General features: G+C 38.5%; 1 protein-coding gene across 2 annotated transcripts; it reads right to left on the bottom strand.

Moving 5' to 3' along the window:
- Positions 1 to 759: 759 nt before the first annotated feature.
- On the bottom strand, positions 760 to 19,403 carry LOC120103762 (auxin response factor 17-like). 2 transcript variants are annotated; one of them, XR_005508994.3, is made up of 4 exons: positions 18,131 to 19,322; positions 12,867 to 13,606; positions 1,393 to 1,554; positions 760 to 1,191 (listed from the first exon to the last, which is right to left on the bottom strand). XR_005508994.3 is itself a non-coding variant. In XM_039120156.2 (3 exons), exons 1-2 carry the CDS (start codon positions 19,178 to 19,180, stop codon positions 12,908 to 12,910), a joined length of 1,749 nt encoding a protein of 582 aa, XP_038976084.2. In that variant the 5' UTR covers positions 19,181 to 19,403; the 3' UTR covers positions 760 to 1,554; positions 12,867 to 12,907. The 2 variants fall into 2 exon arrangements, 1 of the variants encoding a protein (XP_038976084.2); XM_039120156.2 differs by having other exon boundaries at positions 760 to 1,554; positions 18,131 to 19,403.
- Positions 19,404 to 21,673: the final 2,270 nt, after the last annotated feature.

The raw sequence follows: 21,673 nt of genomic DNA, 5'->3' as shown, positions 1-21,673 counted from the left end.
CAACTATCTCCAGGGACGTGATTATGTCATGCTCATCAAAACATTTGCAACACTAAATGCACCATTACACATAACTGGTTCAAACGCACAACGCAATGCATTCAACATAACGCATAATTGACCATGGAATCCATGTAAAGCAAGTAATACAGAGAAGAAAGTCAAATGTGCAACATTTGTTGCATTTATGCCCTTGGATCATGCCCTTTCCAAGACGACGAATGCAGTTGGCCGCATCTCTAAAAATACATAGTCCAAGCTAGCAGCAATTTATTGATGCAATTATGCGAACAAGGCAGATCAGGTTCGACAAAATCTTGACTGGCTCATACTGGATTTATGTAGTCTTCCCATGCCAGGTTTTTTGGGAACACTTCGGATCCAGGTCAATCCAACAATTGGAGACCACAGCCACTTCCACAGACATGAGACCAGTTTCCCGGCAACTTCCTTCTATCAACTACTGTATCAGTTTCACCCCATATTAGAAGAAAAAAAAATTTCACAGCTGCAGAAAATCGCAAGGCACGGCATTTCTTTTCTTGTGAAGCTGAAGCCCCAAAGATATATTCTACATGCTTGAGAGATGATTAGATAAGGGAAGGCCTGACATTAACTGAATTCAGTAATATCACAACCCAAACCAGCACAACTTCAAAGAGGTAACGTCAGGGTACCTAACTGCAGTATGGATCATCCAGCCACTAAAGTTTGCATCAAAACTGTAGCATCAGTAACTAACGAGTCTAGGACAGCAGGAGAGATTAACACTAATGTTCTTGTTAATGCTGCAGATGAATGCAAATCCATTAAATATACATATATCATAAAGCTTCCCAAGTTGTGCAAGGAGTACAAGTACAGATACCAAACCATTCAAAGCAGGGTCGACCTTCATAATTTATATTTCCTCCCCTTTAATATAAATTTCCTTCCATCAGCATCACTCTTCTTTCCTCTGTGCTACCCACAAACCCTTGTTATCTTTTTCGCACCAGGCATACTCAAAACAGCGAAAACCTTTAGGATCAATGTGAATAGAAAAGACCATCAAAAGAAGGATAATTTTGGATATCTTTGAAATAGCATCTCTTCTCATTCTTTTTTCCTTCTTCTTCCTGACTTCCCTGAGAAAAGGAGGAAATGGAAGAGACTAGTCCCACCCAATCACAGCATCTCTTCTCATTCTTACTGCCATCAGTGGATGCAATCATGTCAACGTAACCATAGAGCCATGTCTGTGGCAAATTGTATGGGTAGATTTCTAAAACAACTACCGATATTAATCGGTAAAGTAAGCTCAAAAGGAAAAAATGATGTACCAAAACAGAAGAGTAAGACATCAGTGACAGTATGAACTAGACTAGCTTTAAAATGTCAAACAGCTAGTACCTCAACAACGACTCGGAAATTTCAGACAAGCGAGTTCAACAGTAACATGAAGAAGTCAACATAACAGTTGGAAACACACTAGGTTAACACACTGCTCAAGACAACGCATTAGGATGATTTAGTTGCAAGAGGCAACATTCATGTTGTCTTCAACAAGGACACCTGCAGTGGAAACAACAGCACAACATTCAGGTTGTAAACAAGCATATTATATCCTAATAAACAGCAGAAATGCTCACTTGAACTCATGCAAATTCTTATGTGAAGAAACAAAAAAGCCAGAAAGAATAAAACATCCCGCCATTTCTATCAGACTTATGAAGGCACTTCGATTATTCATGCATACGAATTCATGCCGTCCTCATACTAAATATTTCTTCTTAAAAAAAGAAAAAATAAAAAGAAACAAAGTAGAAAAAATGGCAGCACATATTTTGCCTTCTCAACACTAAGCACTGCTCATGTACTTAAATATTTCGAAAAAGTTCATGTTCTGGGGTGCATTGACTTGTAGTTTCAAAGGCACAGAAAGTTGTTTGGATATAAATCTTCTAACTCAAAATTCTGGTTAATAAATGCTTGCATTTATTTCATAGAACACATGGAAGACATTAGAAGCCCTATCGATTGATAATTTTTCTGAAGGCTTCTACTATATTCTAAGATCAACTTTTCTCCACCACAGTTATGACATATATATAGCATGGGGTTGCCTATAAACAAGCTGAACTTATGATAGAGGACAAAATTGGTATAATACTAAGCATACTTTGGCTATTACCCAATTCTAGTCCCAACAATATGCTGTCTTGGGAGGGGTTAACTAGGAACAAACCTAATCTCTCCCTCTCTTTCCCTCTCTCTATCTTTTCATTTTGGCTTTTCTTTTTCTTTTTCTTTTTTTTTTTTGCTCAAAGTGGTTGCTCTAGGATCAAGCCCGTGCCATTGCACTTGTTAGCCAAGCCTTTTACTAAGGTTTGCAATACTAGTTTTGGTATCCATACCGATACGATGTCGGTACAATATCCTTATGAGTCAAATAGCTATACTGATGCTCGATATGTCCCCTGTACCAAGTATTGGTTCGGTATTAGTACGGTGCTTAGGGCAATACACCGGCATGGGGCACTTTGCCTTATATCATTGCACCAAGCAATGGCACCTAATTCAAGATATCATAAAACCTCCAAAATATCAAATGGTTACTACCCTTAATCCATGAAAACAAATCCCAGCTCAAAATAACATATATCATAAGGGATATTGGATAAATATATATAAAGAATCATTTATATTCCATATCAAACAACTATTTTCTTTTATTTTGCCCTCTCCAAAAATAAGCTATACACTTCTGCTAATTCAAAAGCAAGCATTGGAGATTATATAAAAAATTCTGCAGTTGAATCCATTCCTTGGGCAAATGAGAATAATAACCTTCCTCGCAAGCTTCTTGGACATTATCTTGCTTATAATCCATCAACAGTTTTCCTACCTCTCACACTTTGTAAGTGAACATTTATCTTATAAAATGCAAACCCTCAACGTAATTAAAAGAAAGAACTTGGCCCAATTAGCAGCATCAATCATTTTAGGAAAGTGAAGCATGAAGCATCAAATTGAACACTAGAGTTGAAAAGATTCTGTTGATGCAGATTATCAATCACTATTCACTACACATTTTGTATCATTATTTTCCTGATTTTGGATTATTTACCTGAATTTAGCTTGTAATGTTGCTTGTGTTTAACCATTAAAGTAACAAATCATAAGACATTATAATTATAGAACAGGCAAAGATGGAAAAGTTTCGAACTAATTGATAACAAAGCATTAAGATAAAAGGCAAGTTACTGGCCAAATTCATGCTACAGACATCATAGACACAGATCCGGAAGAGTCCATATGAAAATCAATTTGGTTCAAGGATAAAACATACCTTCCACGAAACTTAAATAGCTTCATAAATTAAGTTTACACATACACTACAATTAAAAGACAGATTAACAGCATTCACCTTCTGGCATTTCTACTTGCAGTCATAAAAGATCCATCAGTAAGAAAATGAGTTCACTTCCTCAATAAGATCATCATGACCAACAAAGAACATGAGGACCAAAATATAGCAAAATGGACAAAAGAGGGTAGAAAACAAGGTAGCAAGAAAAAATAGGTATTGCCATCCTTTAAATTTCACACTTCAATAATGGCTAGTCCCGTGTCTCATTAAAAAGTATCACATGCATCTTATTCTCAAACCTCAAACTATCTTAAAATTAAATCACATAAAAAAGATTTGCAACAATATTTTAGACATGCAAAATTGAGAACTTTAGCTACAGAACAAGGTGAAGGGCCAGAGTGGTGGGCCTCCTAAAAAATTTGAAAATAAGAACACTTAGGAAGCAGGTTTGCAAACAAATTTCCAAGGAGATTCCAGAGTGGGTATGCAATCCTAAATGGAAATTTCCTACTGCCAAGGGAGGAACATGTTCATGCCAAAACATAATACAATCTCATGAAATCAAAATAAGGAAGAACTTGATTTTCATGACCATAACTAGGAGTGCAAATAAGCCGAGCAACTCATGAGATGCTTGAGCACGACTTAACTCGTATGTTACCAAGCTCCAGTCGAGCTAAGTAGTGAAGTACTCAGCTCGAAGGATTGCAGGCCTAATCGAGTATATTTATATTTAATAATATTATATTTTACTTATAATATATATTACTAATTTAATATTTTAAAATATAATATTACATTATATTTTTTAAACCATATTTTTTGATTATGACTAAGGCTTGAGTTCAAGCTCAAGTATAGCTCGGTTGATATTTGAGTTGATCTCGAGTATTGTTTTTTTTTTTAATCGAGTCAAGCTCGAGCTTCCATATTAAGATTTGATCGATCTCGAGTCGAGTTTTGAGCCCGAGTATTTTGAATCGAGTTGAGCTCGAGCCTCTAGCTACTCGACTCAACTTGGCTTGATTGCACCCCTAACCATATCTTCAACCCATCAATACTCTATCCAAACTAAATTGTCTCACAATTCATGCATCTTCTTCTTTTTCATTTTTCTTTTTCTTTTTTGGGAAGGAGGTTATGAGGGTCACTATGGTCCCCATTTGCACCATAATGCCCAATCCTATTATCTCCCATTTTTCTATATCCATTTTACGGTTCCTCTTGATTCACTCCATGTATTCAAAATTTGTCTTGCACACATAGAAACACATCCTAAAAAGTAGAGGGCAGCAACCACTAAGCCATGCCGCCTCAATGCCATTCATTCACGATAAGGATAATATCAACATAGATACATTTCTTAAGGACATGTTCAGATGCAGGAATTACTTATCTGTATTATAAGTTGTTATTAGAGAAGAATTTCTCTTAAGAAAGGGGATGAGAGAGGAAGAGTTGAAAGCAATTGGTGTGCAATTGGGAATGTACCATCTTGATTTTTCAAGATAATACAACCCACCCAAAATGGTGGTTTATCCAGTCCCCAAGAAACTAGGATATATCTTTCCTGCTGTCTTCTCTTCTCCCCTATTTTCCCACGTTTTTTGTTGTGTTGTCAATTCCATTCTTCCTTAAAACTATAAATTCCATTTGCAATAGATTATCCATGGATCGTGCATTCGAGCATCCAAACAGCCCTTAAATCTATTTTCGTATCTTTCGATCAAATCATCTTTGGTTTTTTCCTCCACATTCCTAACCTTCACGATAAATTCAAGCCCAATCTTACCAAGGCCACCTACAATCTGTCTTAAACATCCATATCAATGCAATATAGGTCAAAATTCAGTCAACATTTAGCAATTTACTTTTGTGATTTTTTTATTTGATTTGTTATATTGAATCTCATTAGTCTTTTATATAATTCTTTTGAGAGAAGGTCAGGATTTTCTAATCTCTAGAGATTTTCATACTTATTTTTGGGGTTATTTTTGTGGTGAGTTTTGAAAACTTATTCCGCGAAGGGATATTATCTAAATATCCTACTTTATGGTATAGGATAGATCAGGAAAACTCAAAACTCATCAGGATTGTGACTCAAAAAGATTGCGATGGCCTTTCATGGGGAATCCTCTAGCATTACAAATTTTTCTATTTTAGTAAAGTATTTGGTTGTTCATTTTACCAGAAATGTGTAGGAAAATGTCTAGAAAAATCCTACTCATTTAATGAGTCATACTTGTAAGGTCATATGGCATCTTTAGCTATAAAAGGTACGGGTGCAACAAAGCTCAGGTTGGTTTCTGTTAGAACTACCTAGAAATGACCCAACCCTAGTGGTCATCGATTTTTGGAATTAGAATCAACCAATCAAGGTCAAAACCAACCAAACCCAATCCAAATAAGATTGTCCATGTCAATTTTTAGTCACCCAATTTTTTTAAAAAAAAATATAGCAAAAAGAAACTATTGATTTTATTCAAGAAAACACATCAAGGATAAAAGTCATATAAGTCCTTTATCTTGATATTGGAAAATATTGAATAATAATCTTTTTATTTGTTTTTATTGTTCAAAAATTGTAAAAAAAGGGAATATCAAGATTTTTCATTTTATGGGGGAAAAAAAAGATAACATAAAGATTGAACCTTTTTTTTGTAACTCCTCTTTCCAGATGTGATGAGGTTGAAAAATTACATATGGATTGGGTGAAGATGATGATACTGGTCATTTTGCAGTGTCATGAACTCACAACAAGATGATAGCAACCCTGATGAGCAACAAGTTAGGGCCAGGGTTCGAGACTTAGGGTTTGTTCTTTATGAGAGGAAGAAATGTAAGAGGGTTTTGGGGCTTCAAGTTAGAGATTAGAGAGGAAAAAAGAAAGTGGAAATGGAAGTGCCTAAGGAAGTGTCGAGTGGTGTATCATGGATCTGGCACCTTGATGGCGAAGCATGGAGTTAAGGACCGATCACTATTTGTGATGCTTTAGGCCACAAGGAATGCCATTAGTTTTGAGGAGAATCATTGATTAGGCGAGAATTTGTGGTAATATTGGGAGGATTGTAAAGTTTTGATGGAGGCTATGGTTTTTTTTGAGAAAGGGGAGACAACTCAGGTGGACAATTGGTAGGACTTTTACTGTCTTGTTGTTTATGATGACTGTCTTCTTGTTTATGAAGACTATGTAGTTATATAAGAAACAAGTCCCACCTTTTGTTTGGAGTAAAGTGAAGGAGAGTGCTCTAGCCCAAACTTGAAACAGATGTATATACCTACATTATAATGTAATATGTATGTATATATGTATGTATCACTTGTCTGAATTTGAACCAATTTGTATAAAATTTGAACCAGTTTGTATGATACATGTACACACAGACGTACATATGTACATACAAATGCACATATACACATATGTACATACAAGTGGAATAACTGGTAGGACTTCCACTGTCTTGTTGTTTATGAAGACTGTAGTTACATAAGAAACAAGCCCACCTTCTATTTGGAGGAAGGTGAAGGAGAGTGCTCTCGCCGCCTAAATTTGAAGTGAAGGAGAATGAACTCAACTAAATTTGAACCAGATATAAATAACTACATTGTAATGTAGTATGCATTTATATATGTATGCATCACTCATCTAAATTGGAACCAATTTGTATATTACCTATACAGACAGATACACACATACACACATAATACATACATACATTCATATATACAGGTGGAACGATTGGTAGGACTTCCACTATCTCGTTGGTTATGAAGACAATGTAGTTACAAAAGAAAAAAAAAGTCCCACCTTTTGTTTGAAGGAAAGTAGAGACTGCTCTCGCTGCCTAACCTTTTAGTAAAGGAGAATGTTCTCGCTAGGGCTGGAAATGGGCTCTGGTCCCAGGCCAATTGGGCTAGGCTGCTTTTAGTTCGGGCTACAGGCTAAGCCCGAAAGATTTCAGGCTAGGTTTGGGCTTAAATATAGAACTCATTTATTTTTCGGGCCAGGCTTGGATACATCACTAGCCTAGCTCGAGTCCGGCCCCTAAGCTCGAGCTCGAACAAGGCTCGAAACAGAGCCCGAATTCAGGTCCGAACAAGTCTCAAACCCTTCATCATCCTTCCTTAAATCTTTGGGCTCATAACTATTAAATATTGGTGTTTTCAAACTTCTATCGAATCTTCCGAAGGCATAATAGTTGGATGCAATTCGCAACATGTTAAAATGATTAGAATTCTAAATTATCAATGAGGAAACCATTTGTGATTCAATGAACCCCAGTTCACTCCACAAACTCGGGCTGGCCCAATCGGGTTCGGGTTGGGCTCGGGCCAAGGCTCAGGCTTGGGTTTTTAAAAAAAATTCGGGCCTAAGCCTAGCCCAAAGCCCGAAAAAATTTCAGGCTGGACTCAGGTAGGGGTGTGGCCCCATCCAGCCCAGCCCATTTCTAACTTTGGTTCTCGCCTAAATTTGAACCAAATGTATATAACTACATTCTAATTTAGTGTACACATGTATATATGTATCACTCGTCTAAATTTGAACCAATTTGTATAATACATACACATATACAGACATATAGACTCACACACAGACATGTATAAATTTAGTTTACATTCGGGTCACCCAGCTGTTCCAACCCCCAAACCTAGGCTCAAATTGGTCCAATTGGGTCTGTGAATGTTAGAAGGGAGACCAACCCAATCCTCGTACGAACGTGAACCAAACCAACCAAATAAGGGCATTTCAGTTTGCCTCTCTGATTGACCCAAACAAAAGTGCACAATAATAAAAGATGACAGGTGCAAAATGAATATTGATGATAGATATTGAATGGGTTGAAGTGTTTTTCCTCTCAAGTGAGCTATGTAAATGGAGAGATCTAAATATCAGCACTGCTTATAAATATCGAACGGATGGAACTTCTTTACCTCTCTATTGAGCAATGAAGTTCTCCACCTGTTTCTCTCTAGCCTCTATTCTTCTCTCATTTATCATTTCTTCACTTTTCTCCCTTCAATTACTCTCTTTTGCTGATTTTGCTATTTAAAAGGTAGAAAAATTCGACAAAACCAGGATTGCAAATTATCTACAATTAAAATAATAATAATTTTACAATTTGATACTATGTTAGGCTGCATTAATATACTATGTTAGGCTGATTATAGAATATTAAGAGCATTTGATACTAAAGATTTCTCCTATTTCTGTCAAGCCAATTATGATCTCTGTGTAGAATCAAGAGAAATTAATTTCTTTGGGATATAATTATGGCATTTTAATCCAAGGTTGGGAGTTTGGAATTCTTTTGAAAGAGATCAAAAGAACTTACTACGTGTGGTAAATAGAAAAGATCAAGTTTTGAGATGCTGTGATTTTTGTATGTCAAAATCTTGTGAGTAGGTGCTCCGAGAGGGAGACTATTAGAGATCTCAGGGATGATATGATGGATGTATATTTTAAAAGTTTGAGGCTTCAAGTAAGTTAATTTCGAGGACGAAATTTTTTTTTAAGGGGGAGAGTATGTAATATCCAGGAAAAAAAAAGGGGGGGAGGGGAAAGGTGGATGGGCCGGCCCGAAAAGACCGGGCCCATCCACCTATTACAATCATGCCCTAGGCATGATCGTGGGAGGAGGCCGTTTGAGGGGTGGGGGCGGCGGCGTTGGAGAGGGCTCGCTGGAGGGCTTTGAGCGCCGAGGAGAGGCGACCAAGAGCTGGCCGGCCGTGGAGAAAGCCGGAAAAGCCTTCCTCCTTCAAGAAGATCCCCACAAATCGGTGAAGAGATCTTGGACCCGTGCGTGTTTGCTCACGGATTTCCTCCTCCGATTTCTCGCCGGAAAGGTCGCCGGAACACCCATCGGACCGAGGTAAGCATGGCTCGCCCCTTTGCGCTGCATTTGCTAGATTTTTTTTGGGTCATGTGGGTGAGGTTTTGGCCGGTGAATCGTCGGAGAAGAGTCCGAAACAGGGGTATTCTTTCCGGAGCTTGCCGCCGTCGGCCGCCGGGTTGGCAAGATCTATGGTCTTGGGGGTTGAATCGGGACTGTGGGTTGGTTGAGAGGGATTTCTAGGGTTGTAGAGGGGATGGGAAGAGGTGGACCGAGATCTCCTTCCTTGTGATCCCACCTCCTTTCCTTCCCCTCGTTGGTTGGCCGCCGGCTGATCACCGTCGCCGGGGGTGCCGCAGTTGATGGCCATCACTGACCGGCCGTCGTCGTCGAGGATGGGCACCTTGGTGGTTGTGCCATCCTGATCCGAGAAGAGAGGGAGGGATCGGTCCCCCTATTTTGAGGAGGAAGAGTTTTCTCTCTCCTAGGTTCTCTCTCTTGTTTATTAGTTCCTCTCCCTCTACTTGGATTATTTCTCTCTCCAGTTTCTCTCTCTAGATTGGAGTCTTCTCTCTCTAGTTTGATAGGAGGAGACCATTGTTTGTAAAGACTGCTGGATAGTCGTAGGTCAATGGAGGGTTTTGGGTTGTCAGATACTCCGGATAATTTTTAATATTGTCTTGGTTATATAGAAGAACAATCTGTTAACAGACGAAAGGACGCTGAGCAGGGTTCTGCATATCCGGATTTATAGATGGCCGTGAGGACGGGTGATTAGTCTGTCTGAGTTAACAAAGGTAAGAATCCCTACATCTGATGCACTTTTATTTATGCATATATTGGATTTATCGTTGGATATATTTTATCAGTATGTTGCTATTAATTTTTGAGCTTGTATGACACTATGAGGTGTGCATTTTGTTTATTATGAAAGTATTGAAATAATTAAATTGGGAAAGAATAACATATTTTTGAGAATTTATGAAAATATGTGCTGTGATGGAAATGTGATTAAACATGTAAAACTAGACATGTAAAATGGGTTGGACTAACCTTGTCATGAGATAGCCTCTACGAGCTTATGCGTAGGATAGCTGCCACGAGCTTATGCGTGGGATAGCCTCTACGAGCTTATGCGTAGGATAGCCTCCACGGGCTTACGCGTGGGATAGCTGCCACGAGCTTATGCGTGGGATTTGTGCAGTCTTGGACTGGGTCATGAACTTGGTTAGTCCAAAGCCAGAAGTGAAAAACTTTGAAACTTGGGAATCAGAGTAATACGAAAATTGATCACATAATGTGAAAAAGGATTCATATGTATGAAATGGTTACATATATTTGCTGTTTGTTAAGCCTTTGAAATGATGAAATGATATTATTTTGATGTTTTGATCATTTTATTATTATTACTGTGTGTAGCTGTTGGGCTTCTTACTGGGCTGGAAAAGCTCATACTACACCTACTTTTTTTTTCAGAGGCACTGGATTTGTAGAGACTATTGGATGGGACGAGAAATAAGAACAGCATAGAGTCTGATTGCTGGATGGATAGAAGTTAATCTATCTTTTATTTATGGACATTTGAAATTATGTAATAAATCAGTACATTTTAGTTGGATTTGATTGAATTACATTAATCTTTGATTTTGGCATATATGTGAATATTGTACCTTTTAGGCCTTGCATGATCTTTAGGGTACTGCTCTAGGGCTCATGCGACCGGTCGCGTGCCGGACCCGGGAATTGGGTTCGGGGCGTGACAATAGCTTTACAAGATTCTTCATCCATCAAATTCTTCAAAAGCTGTCAAGAAGGTGATGATTGATGGTTATAAAAGATGCGGCAAGTTATAAAAGATAAAGGGCAGGAATTAGAGAGGGCTTTCGAAGCCCTCTCTCCCCCCTCCCTTGTCCTTGTTCCAGCCGGCTGCTCTCTCTCTCCTCCTCCTCTCTTCCTCTCTCTATCTTCCTCTCTTTTTCTCCCTCTCCTCTTCCACCAGTTTCAAGTCCGGAACTATCACGTTCTGCTGCTAGTACGGTTCGGTTCCAGTTTGGGACAGTTCCACGATGTTGCTATAGAATATTATATTATAATGTTATAATTATATTATATTATAGTATATTATACTAATATTATGATAATACTATGTTACTATCATTAGTATATCATGACAATCATATTTTGATAGCATAAAATTATTATTCCTATGATATTATATTATTATATTACAATATGATACTACTATAATATTATACTATCTGAAATAAGTAAATTAAGAATATTTTCCCATAACAGTTCTCAATAATACAAAGAGTTAAAAAATTGAAAGCACTATACAATGTTCTTTATTGCCATTTTCTCATACTAAAAATACTTTCTCAATTTGGTTACAAAATAGATGTTAAAGTTCTACAGCACTTCAAAAATATAGTTACCGAACAACAAACAACTTTTTGTTAAAAGCTCTACTAGCAAAAGCTCTACTATCAATAGCAATCCCAAATAGGACCTTAGTCTCAAAGACATTGTGCTTGTATCATAATAAAACATTAACGAAGCACCTCTTCTCTCAACTAAATTAGTCCAAACCTATTAGGTGAGTCTCATCCACCACTATTATTTTATGGTAGATCCAAATGGATGGGTTAATCGTATTGTATTATTTTTTTGCCACCAATTTTTAACTGATTGGGCCATAAATATTGTTTATTTTTCCACTCGATTTGTATCTCTTGGCTATCATTCCATATTTGTTTTATTTCACTCAATCTGCATCCTAGTCCCTATTATTGGCCTCTCAAGTACATTTAATCATCTCCAAACAATATACTCCATACTATATGCTACTAATATATGGTCCAAAGTAATAATAGTTAAATTCTTACCAGAGGTTGATTTAGTACTCCTCCATTTATATATATATATATAGGGGAGGGAGCAGACCAATGCCCACCTCCCAATTGCATTACACTACAACTCTACAAAAGCATCATGACCAAGTTGACTTAGTAAGAAGATAAAAAAGGTCTTGACATTGTATGTTCATTAAATCAGTATGAGAAAATTTTAGCAATCAATGGGTAGGAAATTGTAGAACATTCAGAATACAGTATAGAGACGTCAAGTGGAAGTTTCAAAGAGGAAATTCAAATAGCAATGAAAACAAATCAAATTTAGAGACAGGCCTTGGGATGATCTTAGGTGACAGAGTATCCATTTAAGTTTTCATATCCTCGATACTTAAGATGATTACAGAAAAATGATGTTTGGTGAATAACAGTCATCAATATATGCAAGGGCATACATTGTCAAATTGTCATTTGAGCATGTTTGAAACAGAAAAAGTTACAAGGAATGTCGAATAGAATCAGAAGGCACCTTATCCTGCCGTAGCTTTATATTGAGATACAAAGCACTATCAAATCCTAATTTATATGGCCACATATTCCTTGCAGAGCATTAATCAACCTTAAAACTAGAACCCAGATACATATATAGCCTGGATAAGTACATAAGCATAAACAAAATACCGAATCTTGAGTTAAATAGTAAGACCAGATATTTCACATATAGGAACACCACTTTGACATTAAATTCAATGTGAACTATTACAAATTTGAAAAATTTGAAATAATTAAATTATATAAAAACAAACAAAAGCATGTTTCGCTGACTCATACCTGTAGAGGCTGCATGTGGTAAGATGCAGACATCATTTCTTTTACATAGAACATGCTTCCAAAGCAGAAACTCTTTGACGTTGCACATCAAGACCATCAAGCAACTGCTTATGTTGGTAGGAGAGAGAAAAATCATGCGGTAGGACTCCACCTGTGGTCTCTCTATACTCTTTATCTGCAGCAACATCAACAGGCTGCTCAGTCTGGATAATCTGACCAAACAACTGAAAAGATCCTCCCCTAGTCTTCCTAGTCGGATTGCAAGCCACAGTTTTGAGGAGATCTGTGCCACAGTCCAGGATACTTCCATTGCTCAGTGGGGATGAGCCCTCTGAAATTAACGTACTTCCAACATTCGAATTAGTGGATACATTATTTAACTTCTGTTGCATCTTAGCGCCATACAGATTCTCAGAGAGTGTTTGTTGGCCATTCAAGGGTATGAAATTGAATAAAGTGGGGACACAGATTTGATCATGCCTGGCTCCCTGCATGCCAGCAGGAAATGTATTGTTATTGATCAATGGGGATAGATTCCCCATGGATTTACTCTTAAAACCTGTTACTGGAAAGAGCATGCTGCCCTCTCCAACATCAGAAAAGTCTTGACTTTGTGGCCCCCTTAGTTTCTTCATGAGGGGATATGGAGTTTGTATCTGAGGAGGGGCTGAAACTAGCTCCACCTGCCAGGGATTTACACTTCTGACATTCTGCAAAACCTCTGGTTCATCCCAGGTAACCTAAGAGAAATATCAAGAATAAAGTTAGAATAAGCTTGAACTTTCCAGCCAAATTATACTGGCTTTTGACTTGTATCTTTTGAATGTGCCAAAGAGAAGTTGCAAGAGAACAAAGAAAGAGATTTTCATCAAATGATTTGGCCGAAAAATAGCAGACTATTTCCTGACGTGCTTTCACATTTGACATGTAAAACGTGCAATCATTTTATTGATTTGATGTAATTAACTTTTGAGATGCCCATGTCGACAGACTAATAATGTATTACAGTAAGTTATGAACCTGGATCTGTCAAACTACTTCAAAGGTGCCACAAATGGTTTGCTAGAAAAATTATAGATAAAATCAATTGATATAGGAAGAAATACCTTAAATAACAAGATACAAAATTTAAAATAATTGTTTCCCAGCTTTCAATATACCATCATATTACTGTTTCGGAATATAACCTCATAGAAGAAAGGCCAAAAAGCATGTCAGAATCTTTTTAAATTACCATGATGGAACCGCACCACCATCCATTCATAACTAAGAAAAGCTTTATGTGTCATAAAAAAAGGTTCGGCTTTGAGAAAAAAGAAAGAAAAAAAAAAGACAGTAGAAAGAAAGATCAAATTACTTAGCAGTTTCCACTGTTTAGTTCTTTTTTATGAATTTGATTGAAAAGAATCGTTCAAAATTATTTATATCTATGATATAGTCATCTACTTAAATCATGTTCTGGACGGGGGGAAAAACTAAAGTGATTCAATTTCTATATGACAAAGGCCCCAGATGACACATTCTCTATATTACGGGCAACCAAGGATTTATTCTTAGAGGGGTTCTAGTAATCTGACCAAAGAGGTGTTGCACATCCAATTCGCTGGCAACGCTGTTACTGCAACAAAAATCTAGCCTGATGGTGTAATTAATGTTAATTTTGACTCTTGAAGGGGTATCAATTTAGAACTTTCAATGCCACCCATCCTTCCTACTACCAAAGAAGACCAAATTGCCAAAGACCAATCCAAACATGCCTGAACCCCTTTCCTCGGCCCCTTTTTTCAAACATCATCACCATCATCTCAGCTGCTTGGCACAAGTCCAGACATCACGATATTCAAAGTTAGAAATATTTCCAATTAGCTTTCTACATTATTCATATATAACACATTTCTTATAATTCTTATAAACTTTTTAGTATTTCAATCCAACAAGTTATATGAGTTGAAAGAAACTAAAAGATATCCCAAAGAATTTTTTTTCTTGAAAAGTAATGATGACAAGTGAGGTAGATACTGTCTAGTTTACAGAAGATATAGATGTAAAGACTAAAGAGGCATGTAAATATGAAGCATTGCCATATGAAAAAAGAAGGTAGGCATTGAGGGACAATTTGACAATACAGAGAGTGTACAACAACCAACCAGTATATAATGAACAAGCAACAAAGATAATTTAAATAAGATAAATAAAAAAAATAACAAAGTAAATGTATTTTGATGTTTCTTAACTATATATTGCAGCTAACATGTCTAGCTTTATAAAATTCAGCAAAACCTATCTGCAACATGTTACTAAATAGCAAATTGTAATGGCATGGTACAACAATTTCGCACCTGTACCAACCCTAGTTGAGATGCATAATGATGCAGGACTAGCTAAAGGTTTTGACAAGTTGCCAGTTGTATTTTCACAGATGCAACTAGCTCATATGACTATGGTTCCAAGCATAAATATTGTGTTCCTAACACCTTTGACTCAAAGTTGTCAAAGGCTCAAGACACACTAAGGCACCCACATCTCCTGAAGACTAGGCGTAAGGCCCAAAGGAAGGTGTAGAAGAAGCAAATGCACAGCAAAAGAAGCAGAGGCAGAAACAAGAAGAAGAAAGATAACTTCCAGTCCATCTCCCAAAAGAAAAAAGAAAAAAGGAGAAGAAAAAGACAGAGGTGAAGAGGAGGAGAACCAGGGAGCTTACCAGATGGAAGAAGAAGAAAAACGTCTCTAGTTTTTTTCTTTTCCCTTATCTCTTTTGGCCATGTAAGCCCCAAGCCCTCGATCCAAATGATGGATGCTGGGACTAAATATAGAAATGACAAACTTTTCACACCTGGTTAAGAGGCAAGGAAAAGGCGTGCATTTTGAGCACCTAAGTGTAGTTGAAATCACCTATTCAAGGTCTAAAAATTTCCTAACTTACTATTTGTTTTTTTATTTTCATTCTTAGCTAGCAAGTCATGATTGAATTCACTAAATTCACTCAAATTCAGTTCACAGAGAACTAGCTGGGACAACTTCTGATACTAGCAAGATACCATGTATCATGACTGACTAAAATAATGTGTGGCATCAACAATTAAATCCTTTCTTTGTAATAACTACGTTTAGGGCCTGTTTGGCTAGGTCCAGCTGGATAGGCGAGGATTGGACTACTAGGGGAAAGGAGGGAGGGAGTGGGAGAGAAAGAGAGGGAGAACACAGGGGTTGTGGGGCCCGATCTCCAGCCGATTCTGGCATGAAGTTCCCAAACAGACCTTTAATCATGCAAAGTTCCTAAAGATAAAATTTCAAAATTCTTTTTTCTTAATTCTACATATAAAAAACAAAGAAGTACTATCCTTTATTTGGTAAATAAAACAACTAAAATCCTTTAAAGTATCCACTATGTTTAATCTTGATCATTTACTCCTATTATCCTACTCTTGGAATAAAAGAGTAAGAACATTTAAACTTATGGGCTCAAGGAACTAGATATGCCGTTCAATTAACAGGGTGACCATTTAAGTTGAGATTCAAAGTAAGAATAAAAGGGAAATAGTTTCTCAATTTCCTCTGAAGAAGCTAAAGTTTATGATTAATTCAAGGTGCAGATAGAAGAGATTTTGTTCTACAATACATCTTGCAAAGAGATCTCATGAGTGAAGAATTTGAAGAATATACCGCCTTAGTTGTGACCTTGCAAAGTTAAAACCTTCAAGACTTGGTAACAAGTGTGAGCTTAAAGATGCAATTAATTCTACACAATGTCTTTCTATCCTAACAAATGGGGTCCATTTTTGCGGCTTACCAGACTAAACAATATAGGTGCTTGGAGGAGATGAATGTTCATCAAGCTACCTATAATAAACTAATAATAAAGGGGGTCAAGGATGGAGGTTTACCAAGCTCTATGATAGATTTTATGAGAGCATTTCATTCTTATTTATTTCCCTTGTCATTTCCATACCTAAAGTTTCAGAAAGTTTTGCACTATCACATATACACCTTGGACAATCATCGGCGTTGTGCCAATTACATGTGATATAAGATGAAACAAGAGTTGTTAGTCAGTTCAATTCAAATCTCATATGGCATGGTGGTAAGTGGTAACCACAGGGAGTGAACTGATATGCTAAGAGAGGCTAGAAGTTTGAGAAAAGGATTTAGTCGCACGTATATACCAAGCCACATTATACGACGTAAGCACAGTATACAAGAGGTCTATCAATGTATATTACTTGCCAATGTTGCCAATTTGCAAAATATTATACTTTGCTAGATCGTGAGAGACACTGGTGTAGAATACCTTAGTTCATGTTCAAGAGAGTATATGCATAAGATCAAGCTAAGTATCAATGCTTGGAGTGGATGACTGACGTTTGGCTTGATTCTTTTTAATATTGGTTTTTTTTTAATATTTTCTTTGCAGTAAAGAGGCAACAAGGAAACCCAAACACGCCCTATAAAATGCCCTTTTCCTGCTCTATTTTTTATTACATCTCAAAAGTTATCAATATGAGGTTGTGCCTCAACTTTTAATAATATCACTCTGCTTTTGATATTCTTTTTAACCAATCAAATCAAAGATGAAAAAGGGTGGCATACTCAAAGAGCTCACATGAAATGGGGTATAGTTAAAGATGATCATTTGTCCAATCTTTCGATTTGAATCCGCACGTCAAATTGCGTAGTTGACTTACATGATCTACATCACATGAAGTCACAATGTGTCCCAACCAGGGGATATGAACTCACAAGACATTAGATTATTCTCCAAATGTATAAATTTGATTACTCAATCATGTAATGCCGGGATAAGTTGAAAAACGATGCCATGACATGACTATAATATGACCTCTCATTGATTTTATTATATCAGATTCAACAACTGAAGGTACGGCAAACAGTCTCTATCCTAGAACTCCAGGAATGAGTAAAACGAAAACAAAATGTGAGCACTTTACAGTCTGATGCCATAGCAGCCATGCGTGGAACAACAAAATAAAAAATGCAATTATAATCTCCGAAGAAACATGCGGCAGTCACCATACCTTAAGAAACAATACCCAGAAAGACAAATAAAAAGGCAAAGCTACAGCAGAATCAAACAGTTCTAGCGCAATTCTTTATAAGCTAAGAATGGGGCATGGCGGCAAACTAAATTTATTTTTATAAATAATCAACCTCGTCAATGTCACCAAGCCAGATCAACAACAACAAGAGAACAAATAAAGCAAGACAAGCAAAAGATATGACAAGATAAGATGGAAATAAATAACTACCTGAAGCATACGCCATGGTGAACCGGGCCATGGGCCCACATCCTTGAGCGCAGCCGACGACACCGTCCCCTGAAACCAGGTCATCCTGGACATATCTTCCGTGTCCACGGACATCTTAACCCGCATTCCGGCAGTCCAATACACCCTCATCGCCGACTCTACAACCTCCTCGGCCACCACAAAGTCCGGCGACCCGGACCTCGGGTAGTAAAGGACCTCAAACGGGCAGTTCATCTCCGCCAATCGGACCGCGTCCACCACCGACGAAGCCGGAACCCGGCCCCTCACATTCCTCGAGAACCCTTCACCGCTGCCGAGGCTCTCTTCGAGTTTAACCCCCGCTCCTGCCGGGGGGCTATAGGGCAGATAGTCCAACGAGCCACAGGACCGGCCGTTGCGGCGTACACCGACGAAGAGCTCGCCGGCCTGGTTCTTGATGAACACGACCGAGTCCCCGGCGACGAGCTTCTTGCAGTTGACGAACTTGCTCCAGCCGGTGGTCAGCAGGTGCCGCCGCGGCGTGCCCCGGTAGATGTGCCGGAAATCCCACCGGGCCCCATGCACATCCCGAACCGAGATGGTCTGGACCGGCGGGTCCGCCTTGAAGTCCAGCCCCGGAAAAATCGAGTCCGCGCAGAACCTCGGCACCGAGAAGCCCCCGCCGTTGTTCGCGTCGCTCGGAGTCAGGATCTTCGCGAACGACACCACTCCCCCACCCCCGCCGCCGCCGCTGCCGCCGTCGACGATGTCCGCCGGGGGCGGCGCAGCCGCCGGCGGGAGAAAGCGGGGGTCGAGGTCGATCTGGGCGAAGACCTCGTCGGAATCGGGGTTGGCGAGAAAGCGGACGGCGGAGACCGAGCATAGGACGAAGGGGCGGCGGCAGGGGACGGCGGAGAAGTCCGGCGTGGAGGAGGACTGCTCGGCATGACCCTGGGGGAAATAGTACACGCGCGAACCGACGGAGGGGATTTTGGCAGCGGTTCCGGCGCAGGCCTTCCAGACATGTGGATCGACCAACCGGAGCTCCTTTGCAGCGGCCGCCTGCGCCATTAGGGCTAGGGTTCCTGCCGGGTTTCGGTGATCGCAGTGGTGCTAGGGTTTCCAATCGCGCGCCTCCGGCGGCGATCGGTAAGGGTATTTATAGTGCCAGGGAAGGATTTTTTTTTTTTTTTTTTTTTGGCCAGAGAGAGAGAAGCTTCGAAGAGTTCAGGGGAGGGATGGGGAGGTGACGGGAGAGTGGGACAGTGCCGTCTTGAGGTTGGGGGCCGGGCACGGAAAGAGGAGGGGTAAGTGCCCCTGGGGAAATTACAATTACCGGAGGGGGAGTGCCACTAGGGGATAGGAGGGGATGAGTTGGTTACAGGTTGTCTTCTATGTGACCGTTTTGCCCTTAGGGGACTTCCCGTTCTGTCCCGCCTACGTGGCGTTCCGTTTTAAGAAAAAAAAAAAGAGAGAGAGAGAGAAGATAACGGGACCCAGAAGGACTAAATTCCTAATTCCTCGGTCTCTGTTTCGGTCCAACCTGACCCAGGGATTCAATTCACAAGTAACACATATCGTCCGGATGATTGGGACGGGCACGGCAACTAGACCACTTGTGTCCAAAATATTGAACTGTGAGGGTATTTTTTGTCATTTCAGTAAATATACACGGAACGATAGCTCTGCTAGGATGTATAAAAATTTCCACAGGAGCTAGATTGATGCCATTAGATCAGTGAACTCATCACGAAACCATCCTGTCGGATGACCTGGTAGAATTAGTTATATAGTTTGTTTTGTAGTTACCTTAATTTTTCACCAAATTTACAGAATTGATTTGATCTTAAAATTAATGGAAGAATTAGTTACATTGTTTGTTTTGATAAGGCTTTGAAACTCTAGAATTTAGATTGAATAGAAATTATTGGTGTTGTTACGAGCACTGATTTATTACATCATGATGTACTAGTTTTAAGTGTATTTTTTTGTTGCACTATTTCATTCTTTTTTTTTCTGTCTAATTTTGTTATAAATATTTTTGTTATGCTAAATTTATATTTTTTGCCAAGCAAAAAGAGAATTTGTTTAGATATATACAATTCTGAAAAGGATAAAACAAACTTCAACAACTACCACGAAACAAAAAAAATATGCTTGATTGGTGATGGGATGTAAAATATGCATGCACAAACTAAAATTTATGATAGAATTTATGAACCGGGACATATTGGATACCTAAAAAATTCTAAAATGCTAAATGACTATCAAGAGATGATGAGAAACATTGAAAACGAAATTTTATAATATTATCTACGTGCAACTATCTAATTTCTTTGATGACAAATTTTAGCCCACCTTGTTTGCAGACCTACGGAGGAATAAAACCCTACATAGAGACTCGACAATGAAAAAAGTCTTGAGAATACGTGGCTTAGTTTGACATCGATGGGATGACAACCTCCAAGATGCGGACATAATAAACTCACATGCTTGTCTTTATAGTTGTGAGAAGAAATTATACTCTACACCACATGCACTACGTCAGCGGTGCACTATAGAAATAATCCAAGTTTCATGATAAGTTGAGAGGGCAACAATCTGAGATGAGCTACATAAAGCTGGCGTGGTGCACTACTAACATGGGGCATATGGTGTAGAGTATAATTTCTCGGATATGAGTGGAGCAATATTTTTGCCCGACGTCCCTAGGCAAAGCCCGCTTGACTACCCTCAAGCATGGAGCATGGTAGTCATTGTTAGAGAAATTAATTAGTTGCGCGAGAGTCAAATTAGCTCAATGTAGTTTTGCTCAAGAGAGAGAATTACCTTGCTTTATTTTTCCATGTCTCTATGAATAAGGTTTTAAATATTAGGAATGGTGAGATACCAATACAATTATTGGTGTGTACCAGGATTCCTCGAATTAAAAATGAAAAGCAATTGATACAGTATTAGTATAGACTGCAGGTTACCGACCGATATACAGCGATCTTTTTTTCATGCCAAAGATGGTATTAGCATGATAATGATAAAAAAAGTGCTGGTATCATCCCGTTCGAATGATATTTGATTCCTTATTTACAAGCCTATTTAGATGACTAAGTATTCTTCATATGATTGGCTCTCAAGAGATACTAGCTGCAAAGAGGAAAGAATTTTTCTAACAGAGAGTGTCCTAGATCACAGAGTTTTGAGAGTTTCCATGACAAGAATTTTGCCATAAATGACATCGCAGATTGTGCTTTGGATTCCCGATACAATCCCATCTCTTCTGCCTCTCACGCCAGAGTTTGGGCTTATGCAAGAAAGCCCTTAATCATCCAAAGAGACCATAGAGGTATGAGAGAGAGTCCAATACCGACAAATAATATCAAATTTTGATAAAGATGGTTTAAACTATAAATTTAAAAAGCTGTTCGGCAACTCTAAAATATAGATTTAATAGACATTATTGGTGTTGTTACGAGCACTGCATCTATTACGTCATCCTAGTTTTAAGTGTAATTTTTGTCGTACTATTTCATTCTCTTTTTTCTGTTTAAGTTTGTTAGAATTTTTTAT

This window comes from Phoenix dactylifera, chromosome 2, assembly GCF_051530095.1.
Source record: "Phoenix dactylifera cultivar Ajwa chromosome 2, Ajwa_hap1_PhDact_Kaust_v1.1, whole genome shotgun sequence".
Taxonomy (NCBI): Eukaryota; Viridiplantae; Streptophyta; class Magnoliopsida; order Arecales; family Arecaceae; genus Phoenix; species Phoenix dactylifera.
The sequence above is the reverse complement of the archived record's forward strand: the minus strand, read 5'-3'. Positions and strand labels throughout refer to the sequence as shown.